Genomic DNA, 15,721 nt, shown 5'->3' on the forward strand with positions numbered 1-15,721 from the left:
AACGGGAACATGGTCTTTTTGGGGTGCTGGAAATGTTCTGGTATTAGTTGTGATGACTGCACTACTACAAAAAAATAAACAGAAACTTAAAGTGGGTGAGTTTCATGACAGGTCCGCTGCACTTCCTTAAATCAGGTCACTATTACTTAACTAGCTTTTCTTTGGGCCTTGGTTTTCTCAGTGTAAGCTGGGAATTACAGTATGTACTGCTGAGTTCCCGTGAGAACCAGAGTTGACACAGGAAAATGCCGAGCACAGCAACGGACATGCAAGCATTCAGGCAGCTTAGCTCTTTTTATTAGTGGGTTACTCAGATGACTGTGTCAAGTCTGGCCAGTCTCACTTAGTAGTTAGTTCTCAATCACCTTTCCTTCACCACTTCTTCCCTGGCCTTAAGCTCCGCAGTGACCCTGGCCTTGGGTCTCCCCGGCTCCCTCTGGCCCCCACCTCACACCGGTTCTCCACTGCCGCAGGGACCATGAGGAAACAGAAACGTGACCGTGGCAGAACCCACCTTCAGGGTGAGGCACTCCTTTGGCCCTCCATGACCTGGTCTCTGTGGAGTTCACCCTCAGAAGTTGTGTAGGAAACGGCAATCTTAGTAAGGTTCCACCTGCTTTTGAAGGACTACTGGAAGCAGCAAATAAGTGGAAGAGGATCGTGCTACCTTGCATTCACACTACGACTGGGAACAGTTCATTGACATGTGCGCAGATAGCTAGTGAGATTAAATCTTTCCCGTGAAAAATTTCCTGGCTTTCCTGACATCAGACTTTCTAAGCTTTGCAACTTGATCTGTGAAGGATTTTTGAGCTATCCCAAAATGGGAATATAAGATGGGGGGGGGGGTAACAAAGAACTTAATGATTAAAGTTTAAATTATGGAGGAAAATACAATTATTTGATGTTTAAATTCCATACTAGATATTATGATGTAAGCATTCTGGGGTGGGACCCAACTAGACAAAATCTTTAAAAGTTCACTGGAAAAAAAGCAGCAAATGTCAAGATTCACTCTTAAGAAATCTAAAAACTTCCTTTGTTTCTTAGCCTTCTTATCTATAAGTTGGTGGTAATGATAAGTACATTTATAGATCAAAATAAAAATCTTTCTAAATGTAAAATGTATAAAAAATGTTAAATGGATTTTTTTTCATTCTCAATACCTTAGGTCATCTTTAAAGTTTGAGCCTTTCTACTTGGTCAATAAGCACTAATACCCACAGTAGATTTAGAAATTTAAGATCTACTTAAGGACAATTTAAAATAAAATTTAAGAATCCCCAAATCCTAACCATAGTAAGAGCAAAGTGCAAACACACCATCAAATACACATTAAAATAGAGGTGTGACTCTAAGAGCTGAGAAAAACCACCTTATGCTCAGAAGAGGAAGCTGCTGGTCTCCTGTGAGCAAAGCCACATCTGGAGACAGCGCGTTCCACTCCAGTCATGGAGATGAAAGCTGCCGACTGCAGAGGTGCTGCACGGCACCGTCTCTGTGCTTATATTACACTGGGCACCAGAGTCTCAGCTGACTACAGCTGTGAGAGTCAGCTTCACAGTTACGCTCAGTATGACACAAGCTAGAACTGTCTTAAAATGGAAAAAAAATTACATCCTATAAAAATTTGTTTTTCTTCTCCAGAAATGTCCTGACTCAATCTCTTTCCATTCTTTCAAGAAACTTATCATGGATAAGCTGATCTGACTTTGTATGTACCTCCCAGCTTTAAGAAGTTATTCGTTTTTAAATAATCCTTTAAAAAATAAAAACCTAGGGCTGGGGATTTAGCTCAGCGGCACAGCACCTGCCTGGCAAGCGCGAGGTCATGAGTTTGATTCCCGTTACAGGAAAAAAATAAAAAATAAAAACCTACAAGAGTCAGTTTTAAAAGCTTTTGAGAACTTTGATCTAGTTTCTTTAAGTTCTCAAGTAAATCATAAAAATAAAAACCATTCCAAAATGCTTATCATGTTGGGCGAAACTCAGGAAGAAAAGATTGAACCAATGAAAAAATAGACTATGGGCATCCAGTTACAGAGTAAAATCACCTTTACAAAATGTTTTACAGAAATATATTTTGGCCCACTTTGCCAGTATTATTTCACCTTTTACCATTACTTCATTATCTTTTATTAAAACTAAATTTAAAAGATGAAAAATGTATGGTGGCAAAATCTCAAATTAAAATTTCCTACTTAAAAAACTAACAGGTACATTTTAAAATGAAAAAAAAACCTTATCGCCATTAATAATGTCATTAAATAAAGAAAAGGTGATGTAGTTCTAAATACAGTCTTACTACAAATTAATAAAACATACAACACAGAACTATAACACATATAAAGCACTATGGGTGAATACCAGGCAACACTTACTCAATTAAAAGAGAATTAGCCTTAGAAGCATCACAGATACAGAACTTTTGCCATCTTAAAAATAAATGCACACAAAAGACAAAACAAATTACTTTTAGCATGTTAAAAAATCACATCAAAAAAGCATACAAGTAAAAAATGTCATAGATGACATAAGAAAATAGTATGCGTGTGTATATATATATTTTGCGCATATATATAAATCTACAGTATTTACCATTGTTGATATATATTTTGGAGCAGCTCAGATGCTACTATCATAAACTAAATTGTACAGCTTGGTTTATTACAAGTCACAGAAACAGTTTAAAAATTGGACTTAATATAATCTGCTATATTTTTATATACATTTATTTCTCAGCTTCCACATGATCTAAATCAAGAGCCCAGTTATTTTATCAGCATTCTGGGTTTCAGTGTAGTGTTTAGCTTTAATACACTGCATTTGATTTGCCATTAGTAACATCATTAGAAGTTGACTAAAATTATAGTAGACTATATACATAAAAATATTCTCACATTCACTAGCTAAATAAATGTTACTTCCATTTTAACACATACTTTTGTACCTCAAAAGCTTACAGCCCCAACTTGCAACAGGAAGAACCATCAATGTCAGATCATCTACTTTCAGTTACGCAAATATGAGCAAAGTAATGCTGGAATAAGCATTCCCCTCCAACACACTGTCCTACTTCGTTGGAGTGTCCAGAACTTCGCCAGTGTTTGCTAACTGTAGTGTAATAGAATATTTTTAAAGACAGCACTGATTTTTTTTTAACTATAAACCTGAAAAAGGAGAAAAGATCTTTGAAAGTATAAAAGTCACACAGTATTTTAAAAGGGTCAAAATTCTAGACTCCTATTAATAATTAGGGTTTTTTTTTTTTACAATTTTAACATGGATAAACAATGTAAAGGCCTGGTATGAGCAGCAATATCAAGCTGACTACATTTCTAAAGAGCGTCAGAAATGGGTCAGGTAACAACTGCCTGGGCCGTGGGCGACAGGCGCCACAGGACGAAGGGGCAGGGTTGGGGGGCCACGCTGCCAACCCCGCGCCCGCACAGCCGCCCCCCAGTCAGCTGCAGCCTTCCCTGCAGAGCTCCAGTGCTGGGCAGCGACGGCTCCCTGGCTTCCCAGCCGGCACAGAGCGCGGAAGCACTGCAGCTGGTCTGGGTAAGGGTACAGCAAGCGCTGCGCCTCTGCCCTGACTGCCCCAATTTTTAAGCACCATTGAGTGGTTAGCTTTTCTCGCCAATGTCTTTAATTTTCCGATTGAAAGAAAATGGCAGCAGCTGAAGGAGAAGGATGAGCACTTGCTGAGATGCATTAATGAAGTCAGGGCAAATTTTTAATCAGGTTAGGTTTTGGGTTAAAAATATGAAGGGGACAAAACTGGACTGAAAGATAAGGAAAAGAAGAGTAAATTCATGGATCTAGATTGAAAATAGCTTAAAAAAAATTTCAATTCTGTGCTCAAGTGTGTACGTATAGATGATTATAATAGCTATTAAAAGACACATACACCACATAGAGCCTTAAAAATATCTGACAATTTTCCAATGCTTTATAACATTGGTCAAAACAGAATGGGCCAACCGAGTAAAAACGTCCAGGGTGGAAGAATGTAAATGAAACTGAGCAAAGAATCATCAGTGTGTGAATCCCTAAATGCTATTGCTATGTTTCCAGGTTACATTTTTAGAGGTTCAGTGATGACACAATTTAAAATGCTCATCTTAAGCAGCATCTACATGGGAATGAAAATGTTTCTATATATTCTTATCACTAATACACGTTAGAATTGTGCGAGTTGTTCACAATAATATAAAATACTGCTTTGGCAATTAAAACATAGCAATGTAGGTTTCATATGGTTTGTATTCTCTTGTCTTTAGTAAAGATAAATTCTCACAGCAATACTGACTCTTGAACAGAGATTCCCTCCCGATTTCTGTAGTGGTATGCGGGAGGCGAGGGCCCTGCATATTGATACCCGGCTGGACTGGCATCTTCTACAGCTGAAGTTTTATACCGCACTGGGCTATCCACTGAAACTGCTGGCAGGTTATGGTCCTGAAAGGGCATGTGCTGAAAGGCTGAGTATTTTGGTAAATTGCTGAAGTGGCTGCGATTAGTATCACCAGTCCATGACTGCCCATGCATCTCCGGTCTGTACGTATAACCAACTTCCGACCATTTTCTGTTATCTGGTAAATAATCTACTGGAGGAATGATGAATTTACCATTCTTTGGTGACCCTGAATTGCCCGAGTACCCTGCAGCACCAATACCAACAGGAAGGACTTCTATTCGACTAGATGGTAGTACAAGAGGGGCTGGGCGGCTGTACGATTTCTCTGGAGAAATATCAACCGAAAGCGTAGAACCACAAGGTCTCCTGGAAGGATTCATCTGAGTTCCAGGACTAATCTGTGGAGACACAAAGCTGTTAGGAGGAGGGAGGTGCTTCGGAGAGCTTCCGTGGTAAACAGGGGGATTGCTGTAGGATGGAGGTTGCATGGTCCCTTGATCTTCCCCTTCTAAATGAGATGGGTACTTCCCATAGCTTGGAGGCTGGACTTTAAAAGTAAACTTGTTGGACACTTTTGGTGGGCTACACCCTGGCTCAGCGTGCTTCCTTGGGCTGTTAGAGATGACGTTCCTTGGACTCTGAGCGTAGGCCCTCTCGAGGGCCTCTTCCACAGAAGCGCCGTTCTCGTTTTCGCTCCCAGGCACGTTATCGTACTGGGATGCGTTAGAGCCCCGCTTCCCATCATCACCATCCCAGACCTTCATCTTCTGCTTTGCATTTGCTACTCGAGCGTCAGCAGAACTTGGAATGGAGGCTGTGAGTGCAGGGTGCACTGATCTGCCTCTGCCTTCCACGACATGCCTGGCAGTTCTTTCCACAGCTGAAATATCCGATGGTTTATTCCATCTGGGCATAAATTCCTTCCTGATATGTGAAGTAGCATTGCTATTTTGGTTAGCAGCTGCGTGGTTATAGGGCTTGGAAGTGTCTTGTGGACCTGATGAACGTTTTCTTTGAAAATTCTCCTCGTCTCTAAGAGTTTTGCTCTCTTCATCCACTGATTTCTGTCTGAGCTGCCGCACTCGTTCTGGTGTACCAGTCTTACTTTGATGGTGGGGTGAGGGCTCATGCCATCTGTGAGAACCAGCTTCTCTTCTGCTGTTTATGTGCGGACTGGGCCTGCCCACACTTCTTTGCCCATTGCTCATGTGATTGATAGCACAAGAATGAAAGTCAGGTGGAAGCTGTCCCAAAGGTTTCTTTGGATATTCGTCCTCTTTACCTAAAGGAGGAAACAAATGAGTACGTAAAATAAATGCTGAGTAAACAGTGCACAAACCAGACACGCTGTTACTGTGAGAACGGGAGGGAATGGACAACGTCCCTGCATCTTTCCAGAATAGACAGACCACAGCGGAAAAGTTCATTCAAATTCTAACTCAAACTCTAAACATGCTCGCCATCATGGAAACTCTCCTTGCTTTCTGAACACTACATGAAATGACTATTACCAGCCTAGTTTCTGACTAGTCATCATATAAAATACATGGGCAAAGAAAGTTGACTTAAATGTAGCCCATGTCAAGGATATTCACAAGTAGTTATTTAGCTCATTAGGTTAAAAACTAATAAGCAGTAAAAATAAAGCTCAGCTAGTACCTTCAAAAGGTTTTTTAATCACCCCTACAAATAATGACCAATTTATTTTCATATAAATATGTTAATTCATTCTTCCCTGTTGGCAATAACCCCAACAAACAGAAATTATGAAGACTAAAAAAGATGTAGCGGAGGGCTAGAGGTGTGGCTTGGTGGGAGGAGGTCTTGTCTAGTACGCGTGAGGCCCTGGGCTTAACCCTCCACACCACAACAGAAGAGCCTGTGAAGAAGAAAACCTGAATGCACGCACCTTCCCGTAGTCCTCTTTCCCTCACACAAGGGCAGGAGCCAGTCATCTGACTGGTGAATGCACTGGCTGGTTGATTTCCATCAGGTATTAGTAACAGCTCACCATCAAAATGCCCCTTTCAAGCTGGCAAGTAGGAACCTTATAAAAACGCACCATTTAAAAGCAAAGAGGAGGGGCTGGGGATTTAGCTCAGCGGCAAAGCGCCTGCCTGGCAAGCGCAAGGTCGTGAGTTCGGTTCCCGGTACCAGAGGAAAAAAAAAAAAAAAGAAAGACATTAAAAGCAAAGAGGAACTGTGGCACAAGCAGCGGCCAGTTCTTGCCTGCAAGACGTGCTGCTCAGGAAGAAAACCCCCCTCTCCACTCCAGGGCTCTTGCCAGCCTGCAGAGAGGGCTACCAACTTGTAATGCATAGGAAACTATGTTAAACGATTGTAGAAATCCTCCACAGCAGTATTTAAACAAAAGCAAAAGCAGAACAGATCTGAAACAGAACCACTGGTGAGTGTGCTCTCCCTGGAACAGCACACTCCGGCGGTGCTGAGCAGGCTCCAGCGTCCTGCAGGTGCTCGGTGTGCTGCCAATGCTTCCGTGTGGGTCAGCTCAGTTCATGAAAACTCAATGCACCTGAAAGTGGGCAAGGGCCGCCACCCTGAGCTCTACATCCTAAATCTCGAAACTGGTTTAATAAAAAACAAATCTTATTGAGTGCATTTTCCGTTAGCAAAAGGCCACCTGTTTTATTAGCTATCATGTACTCTTATGGTTCCAGCACACTTTTAATGCCAACAATGTAAATCAAATCGACTGTAGTAATTAAAACCTATTTTATGTAATCACATCAAGTAGACAACTAAACAAAGAAAACGTGGAAGGTAGGCCTAGGCAGTGACAACCCCATGGAAGCATCTAGAATTCCTACTTCACGGATCCCTGAATATCATTTTCTGTGTCTTCTGGTCCATCTTAAGGCTGGGAGTGGTCAATCTGACCTTGGCTTCCAAAGTGCTTCCACAGATGTTCTAGCTACTTACTAACAGTGATAAAAAGTGAAGCCATGATTGGTGACCATCTTCTTTGCTTTCTAAGTGCTCAAAATCCATTTCTCAGTTAACCCATTTGTTGATTTTTGCCTTAGATAGATATCACATCTACCTGTCTGGGGTTTATATAATCAAGCCTTTGTTCCTCTTCCAAAGTGGAATTACATTTCTTTCATCTGCATCCTCTAAACTGCAATGTCTCAAAGATGCCCATCACATGCTCTCATTTAAAACAGCTAGTACAATGGGATGTTCCGGAAGACCTCACACGCTCATCCAGTGAAGCAGCCCATCCCTTGGCCACACCGTGGCTCGCACAGCTTCACATTTCTTCCAACAGTACTTACTCAGATACGCCACTCGCTCGCTCCACAGCCTCCTTCTTCCCCACTGGAAAGCCGGGCGCACATAACGAATACTACTGCCCACCCTCCCCTTGGTTCCTCTTCTTCAGGCAGAGCCACTGGCTGCCAGTTACACAGTGAGACAGGAGGACAGGTAAAGAAGGCAGAAGGAGGGCTTAACAAAGACCCGCTGTAGTGGAAGAGATTTAAATGAAAAAAGAAAAATACAGAACAAAATCTTCAGAGTGGGGTGAAAAGAAGGTGGGGAATAAGTCCGAGAGAGCACCACAGGCTGTCCCTGTGTTAGAACATCCAGACTTTTCACTCTGGCATCTTTTAGGAAAGGCACATATCAGCAAAAACGCAACAGGACATGGAGTAACATGTGAGACTATGGGGGCAATGTATGTATTTCTCAGGAGAGGGCATTTAGAAATCGAGAAGTAATGGAAAAAACGATGCAATTTCAGGTGCAAAATAAAATGCAAGGCATGTGGGAGACTTAATTATTCAATATAAAGGACAAAACTGTATTTTCCTTTACATAATATTGTTTTATATTCAAGTAGACACAAATCTTTCTCTAAGGAAGAGTAATTAATATTCTGTATATCTATACATCATATGAGAACTAAGAGAAAAGTTTAACATGTTCCATTTACTGAATGGACCAAAAAGCTAAAGTGTGCAGTGGCAAACAAACAAAACCCCTGCGCCTGCTCTAAATCTGCCAAGGGGCATCTCAGTCCTTCTTAACTGTATTGTCCGTTCCTCCTAGTAGACTATCACCTACTTAACCGACTTGACTTTTCTCGTGCATTGCCTGCCACACTGTAGAAATAATGGCAAGAATGACAAGGAAGGTGGCGACAAGCCTCCGTTCCCATTTCACTCACGAGTTACAGTAACGACGCACTGCCCGCACCGGCAGGGTAGAAACATGATGGCCACACACCCAAGCAGTTAAGAAACTGGATGTGGCAGGGTTTGCGTGCGTGGGACCTAGTACAGACAGAAGGACGTTAAATCTAATGGAACCTCTCATCACGCGCCTGCGTGTAAGAAGTACCCACCCCTCAAATGCACAAAGCCTCGTGGAAGCCATGTCCTCGTTAGCCCCCTCCCCTGAGCAAAGCTCTTCAGTAAGGCGAGAGGAAGGTAATGGACAGGGATAAAGAAAGGGCCTCCTAAAATACAAAGAGCTTTACAGAACCGAACATTAGGAGAGCCAACAAGTCCGGCCAGTGGTGGTGCACAGAGGCGAAGGGACCTCGCAGGTGCCAGGGCCAGAGGAAGCGCTGAGGTTTGCCTAGTTTTAGTGTCAGCTTCCTCCGACCTCCCACAGTGACCTGTGACCAGGGAGCACGGTACACGCAGACCCACGCAATGACACGTGGCTTGTGAGGCAGCGCCAACCTCCTCCTTCCCGGACACTCACTGTTCACGCTGCTGGAATGCACCACAGGCAAGCCGCTAACTGGCCCGATACCTCTGGAGAGCACAGTTCTCAGCAACCCCACAGTGATCACACACGACAAACTATGCTGCCTGCCTCTCAAAGAGAGGCCTAAGGGCCCTCCGGCAACACCTGAGGGAGGGGTGAGAAGGAAGGGACTGAGACAGCCAAGAGCGCAGGCGGAAGCCATGAGAGACGAACCAAGGGGAACACACCGGGGGTCCCGGTGACCACACACGACAGAGGACCAGAAGGGAAGGAGAGCAGAGTGCAGTGAGAACTGCGAAGGCAAAGGCGGAGGTGGCCACCAGGAAGCTAAGGGCAGGGTGTCTCCCCGACCCTTGTCAGAGTGGGGACCGGCTCAGATTCACTAGGGCTGAACCAGGAAGAGGCCTCTCCGTGCCAAACACGGTGCCGAAGCTCAAGCCCCCTGTGGCCGAGCACCTAACTTTATAAAATTATAAACTGAAGAGGAAAAGTCTACTTGACTCCTTTATAAAGGTGTTTTCTATTTGAAGATTACTCAACATTACTGAACTAAATACTGTGTAGATCCTGTAAGAAGAAATGCCACACTAGTAATAGTTCCTATGTTAATGAATATTCTCTGCTTTTTTTCTTTTAAAAGTAGATCCAAATAAAGCATTAATCATTTTGGTATAATCTCTTTTAGAGCTACTGCAACCTATCGAAACCACACACACACACACACACACACACACACACACACACACACACACTGCCATACTCGGGGCTTGTTGGTTTACCTGTCTTCTGTGACCTATAAGCAACTAACTGGAACTGAAGATGGAAGGATGAGGCACGTCAGACCAGACAGCTCCACATACGCCATCAGTATCACTATTTATTATCCATGCTTCAGCCTGGCTTCTCTTCAGCACACATTATCATGTTACTCACTCTACCAATATTTTTGCTCAGCTTCTTGTCTGAAATTTCACCCTCTCTTTCTTCTTCATGAACAAGCGAGAGTTGAAGAATCAGCGCACTAATTAAGGAATCCCTGCCTATCTATCACATTTACCAGGGGAGGTTTTTGCAAAGATAATACATTAACAATGTTTTCACCAATGTTCAGTCTTGTAAGTGGCAAATACTGTATTCTTGGCAGTGCTAACAATTTAAAATAATGGCAACAATTTTCATTCATTTTTTGCTTTAAAAAAAAAGGCCAAAAAATGACTATTCTAACAAACAGTCAAAAGATAATGGGCCCTCTTAAATCCCGTCAGGCCTGTCCACCCCTGGTCTTTCTCAGGTCTCTGTCACCACCCAGTGGACAGCACACTCAACTACATGACTCACAGATTCAGCAGCTACCTGCACCCAACAAGACAGGTCTGATTACACAAACTGCCCTGAGTGCCTTCCCTTAGGCGTGAATTCTACTTTTAAATAGCAGCAACATATGTACTTTGGCGGTTCCAATAATTTTCAGTAAAATATGGTGAGGGGCTGCTGCTGGGAAAATTATTCCATTATTCTGGGAAAGTGTTATCCTACCCACTTCCAGATCAAATATTAAGTCCAACTGAGTTTTAAAATATTTTTACAAAATTACTGATTTCAAATACAGTATGTATCTTAAAAATAAAAAGATTTTTATTTCTGTTGGATATACCATTAGCCAGAGAATACACAATTCAAATATTACAAGCTTGATCTAAATAGTTTGCTTTCTAAATTTTAGCTGTAATTTTAAAAAGTTATTGTAGTTAGTCTCATAGACTTGACTATGAGCAGATTAAATTTGAAAGATGAAGTACAAAAGAGACAACTAAACACATTTCTCACTAGAAATATATATGTGTGTGTGTGTGTGTGTTCGTGTTCAATACATCTTTGGGAAATAATTTTAAAAACCTTAACTTCCAGGTACCTCCCTTCCTAGAGTTTCAATTCACACATGTAAAAATCATTGAGTGCATGGAACATCAATCTGTATTATTTAAACAAAAGTTAGAACTCATTCAAACCCTCAAAAAGTGGGATTTTTAAAACATACAACAAAACTGACTTGTTTGTATATGCAAACATGATGCAGAATGGTTCATCACCCCCCAAAGTACTTCGTGCTAACCTTTTGTAGACAGTAGATTTTATTATTTAAAAAGATGTAAGTTCATTCACTTAAAAAAATTACTAATTACTAGGGCTGAGGATGCAACTCAATGGTAGAACACTTGCCTAACATGTACAAGGTCCTGGGTTTGGTTCCAACACCGTGAAAGAAAATAAGACAACCACCAAGAAAGACTGAATGTCTGCTAGGGCCCAGGCCCTGTATCAATGTTGGTGATGCTGAAATGTCGTTCCTGGCCTCCAGAAACTTATTCTATCCAGAGATACACAAATTAAGACAAGGGCCAAGTGCTGGAAGTATGAAGACAGAATCATGCACAGGAGTTCTGATCAGGCACAAAATCAAGACACCTACATAAACATGTGAGTAGAAATTGGCTTTGGAGATGCTGGGGACTGGCTGAGAAGGCTTCAGGGAGCTGGTGATTAAGCTATGTCGTGGAAATTAAAGTAGATGAGGACAGAGGCAGACATGAATGTTCAGGCATTCTTGTGGAGAAGGACACTCAAAGGCACACCGCACCCCGCTGCACCCCTGCTAAACTGTGACCTGAACCTAGCAGTAGCGGTATAATGCATAGCACTGGCTTTGGAATCACACCTGGGGTCAGCCAAAAGCTTATCACTTACCACCTGCATGATCTTGGGCAGGTCCTTAACCCTGAAGCCCAAGTTTCCTCCATCTATATGCAATTAACAATACTGGTGGCAGAATGGAAATGAAAATTATGCAAAATTAAAATGCTATTTAATGCAAGAATTATGGCCCTCTCAAATAAGAAACAAAAGAAAAAAGCAGTCAATTTCATTAAGTTCAAAGATCCTCAGAGTCAAAGGTACAGATAAAAGACCAAAGAAATGCAATATCCACCTCTCACAGGTGGGAAAATGCAGTTTTCCTTGGGAAGAAAGAACTGAGGTTCTGGGCCAGTATTACCTGTGGTGCCTGGGCTACATGACACAATCCTCTAAAGGGCACCAACCTCGACACACACAAAGCTCTGCAGCTGGACACCTGGGCTCACTGTCAAGAGCTCAGCTGGAGTTCTCGCTTGCAGCTCACCTCATGACCCTAAAATTTAACTGAAAAAATTTTTTCCAATTCCTGAAGATCTAGGACTAATTATGGGAAAGTTTAAGAGGATAAAATATAATAATTTTGTATTTTTTTGCAGTAAGGAATCTGTTTATTATTACTATTTTATGTACATTACATTCAGAGGTAAGAGAATCTGGCTATAGTTGACATGCCAGTCTGAAACATATACATGAGTCAGGCTTGAACTTCAGATTTTAAACTTGTGAATAGCAATGTAGTGGCTTAGTGAGATGCCCTCCCTCTCTCCTCCCTCTCCTGCCTTTCCTCCCTCTCCTCCCTCCCTCCCTTCCTCCCTCCCTCTCTCTCTCTCAACAGTCTCATTAGCGCCCTCCAACTCCCAGGCTCAAGTTATTTTCCTCTTTCCATAGGTGTATACCACAGAGCCTGACCCATATATATTCTTAGAAGCACAAAGACATTGAAATTTTTTGGTATAAAGTTCATTTAATTGTCTTAAGGTTCCAAATGTAGCTCATAATCTGGGCAATCCAAGAACTGTCCCCTCAGAACCCCCAAAAGTAAAGGCTCGGCGGCAGGTAAGGAGGTAATGTAAGTGGGGTTCTGGTACTTACTTACCTGCCCCTTCCCCCCTTCCTCCTCCCTGCTCTCCAAACCCATTCTGTCACTTCCTAGGGAAAAGATCATATTAAGGCTCAACAGTTTTTCTTAGAATTATTTTCAAGGATTAAATGGAAAAGTGTCTGTAGCACATGGCATATAGTAAACCATTAAAAAAACCTACCAACTGCTAATTAGATGCGAAATCATTATCATCCCATTCCATTAAATAGGTCTCAAACTTTAATCTCAAGTTCAAATAGTTCTACAATATATGTATTTTTCTTTACATGTGTCTTTTACTAAATTGCCTTAAACACCTTTAAAAAGTAGGCAGAACATTTTAAAATAAATGTTACAATAGCAAGAATTTAGTAACTGCTCTTCCAAATGCATTTCTTGGTACAGGACAGAATGGGTAGAAAATACACACCATTATATTGAGCAAGGAAGGACTGACCTCACTTAGCACAGGCAATGGTTTTACAAGACTGCTCCAACTCAATCAGTGCCATGAGGGGTTGTTTTCTAGTCCATCCTGATTACCCCAAATGTCAGAGCAGTGCTGATTAAACCCCCTCAGTAAAATAAATGAAGCAGAGCATGTTGGTTTTTACTGAAGGAATAAAAGTATTTTTCTTGAGTATAATTCTGCTTTCCTTCCATATAGGTATATCCAAGATGACACATGGGTCAGGATGTGTCAAACCCACCTCTACCTCAGGGCATAAATAACAGACTTTTTCTACCTTTTTCACCCACAATCTGTTCAATTCTCTTGCCTCTAACCATCCCATCCACTGCTACAGAAGTAAAAAAGGCAAAAATAACATCTTGAGATATCATACTCTGCCAAATAATATTGGATCAAAACTCCTACAAGTTACCCTTAGTGTGACCGTTCTGTATTTTTTCTCCCTTCCTTTCTCTGCTACCTGTCTTCTCTACACATTTCTTGCATCTAGCTCCATTACTGACCCATTCCCACTAGGCCTGTTATCATCCGTGTGCACTCCACTTCCGTGTGTGCATCCTGAGAGCAAGAAACATGGCCTTCTCTCCTGTTTCTTATTCACAGAACTTATCAGAAAGCCAACTAGCAGTACTGAAAAATGCATGGAAGTAAATAAAATATACTGTCCACACTGCAATCTACTGCAGAGCCCTGGAATGTTACTAGAAAGACCGACCTTGCTGGGTGTGGTGGCACACGCCTGTGATCTAAGCGCTGAGGCAGGAGGGTCACTGTGAGTTTGAGGCCAGCCTGGGTTACAGAGTGACTACATAGCGAGACTCTATTTCAAAAAACCAGAAAAACGAAAACCAAACCCTGAATTCTACTGTCAGTAATGATACTTGGTGGTTCTGTAGCTTCACAGTTAAGTGTCAGTTTCCTCATCTACGAAGTGGGGCTTTACTTGTTCTACTATTGTACATGGTTCCAGAAAATGAGATGATGAAAGAGGCCTTACTGTTCTGCTATTAAGTAACACCATGGTTACTTCTAGGTAACAGTTATTATTCACCAATCAAATTTCAAAATTTGAGTAGGAATATCATAGTTTTTCTATGAAAAGATTTAGTTAATATGTTTATCTGCTTTTTCTTAAGAAAAGCTTTAAGTAGTGCTAAGATATTAATTTCTATTATACCATCACAAGTGTAATGCTAATGCTTTGAAAAACACCCATGTTAATTATACCATGTCTTCCAATCTTAATTGTAATTCCAAGTATAGACATATTTCTTACCAGGTTCTGGGAGATCTAACTTTGCTCGCTTTAATTCTGTCATAGAAATCTGAAGTTGCTCTATTACAAAATCATCTTCAAAGAAAAAGTCCTTTGCTAGAGTCTCCTGAAGAAATTCTACAAGTTCTTCCATAGACAATTTCATCAGATGTTCTAAGAAAAGATGAGAGAAATACAGATGTTGAGTCAAAAACTACTTTGGGTTGAAACAGAGAATGTATTTTGAGTACTTCTTAAACGTGGCTTTAAAAGAACATATAATTAAACACAGCATTGTGAATACGACTGATACTCAAGGAGACAAACCCCATCTGATATTAAAACAGTCACGTAAAAGCAGATTCCTGTGGGAGGGGAAAATGGGGAGGGGAAAATATAGCCTAATATTTTTTATTGGCTTAAGGGTAGCCATATCTAGGCACTGGTATAACCCAGATCACCAGCTTCATACAGACAATAAACACAGAAAGCCAGGAAGACATGAGGCCTTTCCTCTTGATTCAAATTCCAATGGCCGTAGGTTAAATCATTTTTAAGTCCATATTTATTAGTGTTTCCAAATTTTCCCAGGAATGGATTATTAATTTTATTTTTGAGTTTTATATATACTTATAAAATGAATTTTATTAGAAAAAACTTCAAACAACAGACATAAAGCAGAAAGTAAGTATCTGTTAAGACCATACTACTCAGTACCCTACAAGTAGGTGTGTATATTCCTGTGTATATATGAATGTACAGAACCAAATTATACAAGTTACCCATCTTCTTGCCTTTGTTCTCATACAATATCACTGTTATCTCTCACTTCAACAAATATGATTTTATATCACCATCAATAATGACATCATGGTATAATGTATGCATTACAATTTGCTTAATTAGTCATTTAACAATGGCCATTTAGATGGCTTCTCATTTTTTAAACTACTATATTTAAAATCACTTTTTGATGAAACTCCAGCAATCATGTCTCTAAATATTTTTAAGGCAATCAAGGAGGGAGAAAGAAAGAAAGAAAAAGAGAGAGAAAGGAGAGAG

The 15,721-nt window shown here is 41.1% G+C and overlaps 1 protein-coding gene across 3 annotated transcripts in view; it reads right to left on the minus strand.

Annotated features, from left to right (window-relative positions):
* Nucleotides 1-2,465: 2,465 nt before the first annotated feature.
* The window catches only part of Usp6nl (USP6 N-terminal like), a 124,120-nt gene continuing 110,864 nt past the window's right edge, over nucleotides 2,466-15,721 (minus strand). For 2 of the 3 annotated variants that reach the window (XM_005383896.2, XM_005383897.2), the window contains exons 13-14: nucleotides 14,681-14,833; nucleotides 2,466-5,702 (exon numbers count right to left, since the gene is read on the minus strand). In XM_005383896.2, the coding sequence (XP_005383953.1) occupies nucleotides 4,297-5,702; nucleotides 14,681-14,833 (1,559 nt within the window). In that variant the 3' untranslated portion in view covers nucleotides 2,466-4,296. The remainder of the gene's footprint in view (nucleotides 5,703-14,680; nucleotides 14,834-15,721) is intronic. The other variant, XM_005383898.2, reaches the window with a different exon arrangement.

The sequence above is a fragment of the Chinchilla lanigera genome, unplaced genomic scaffold (assembly GCF_000276665.1).
Source record: "Chinchilla lanigera isolate Chin_1 unplaced genomic scaffold, ChiLan1.0 scaffold00020, whole genome shotgun sequence".
Taxonomy (NCBI): Eukaryota; Metazoa; Chordata; class Mammalia; order Rodentia; family Chinchillidae; genus Chinchilla; species Chinchilla lanigera.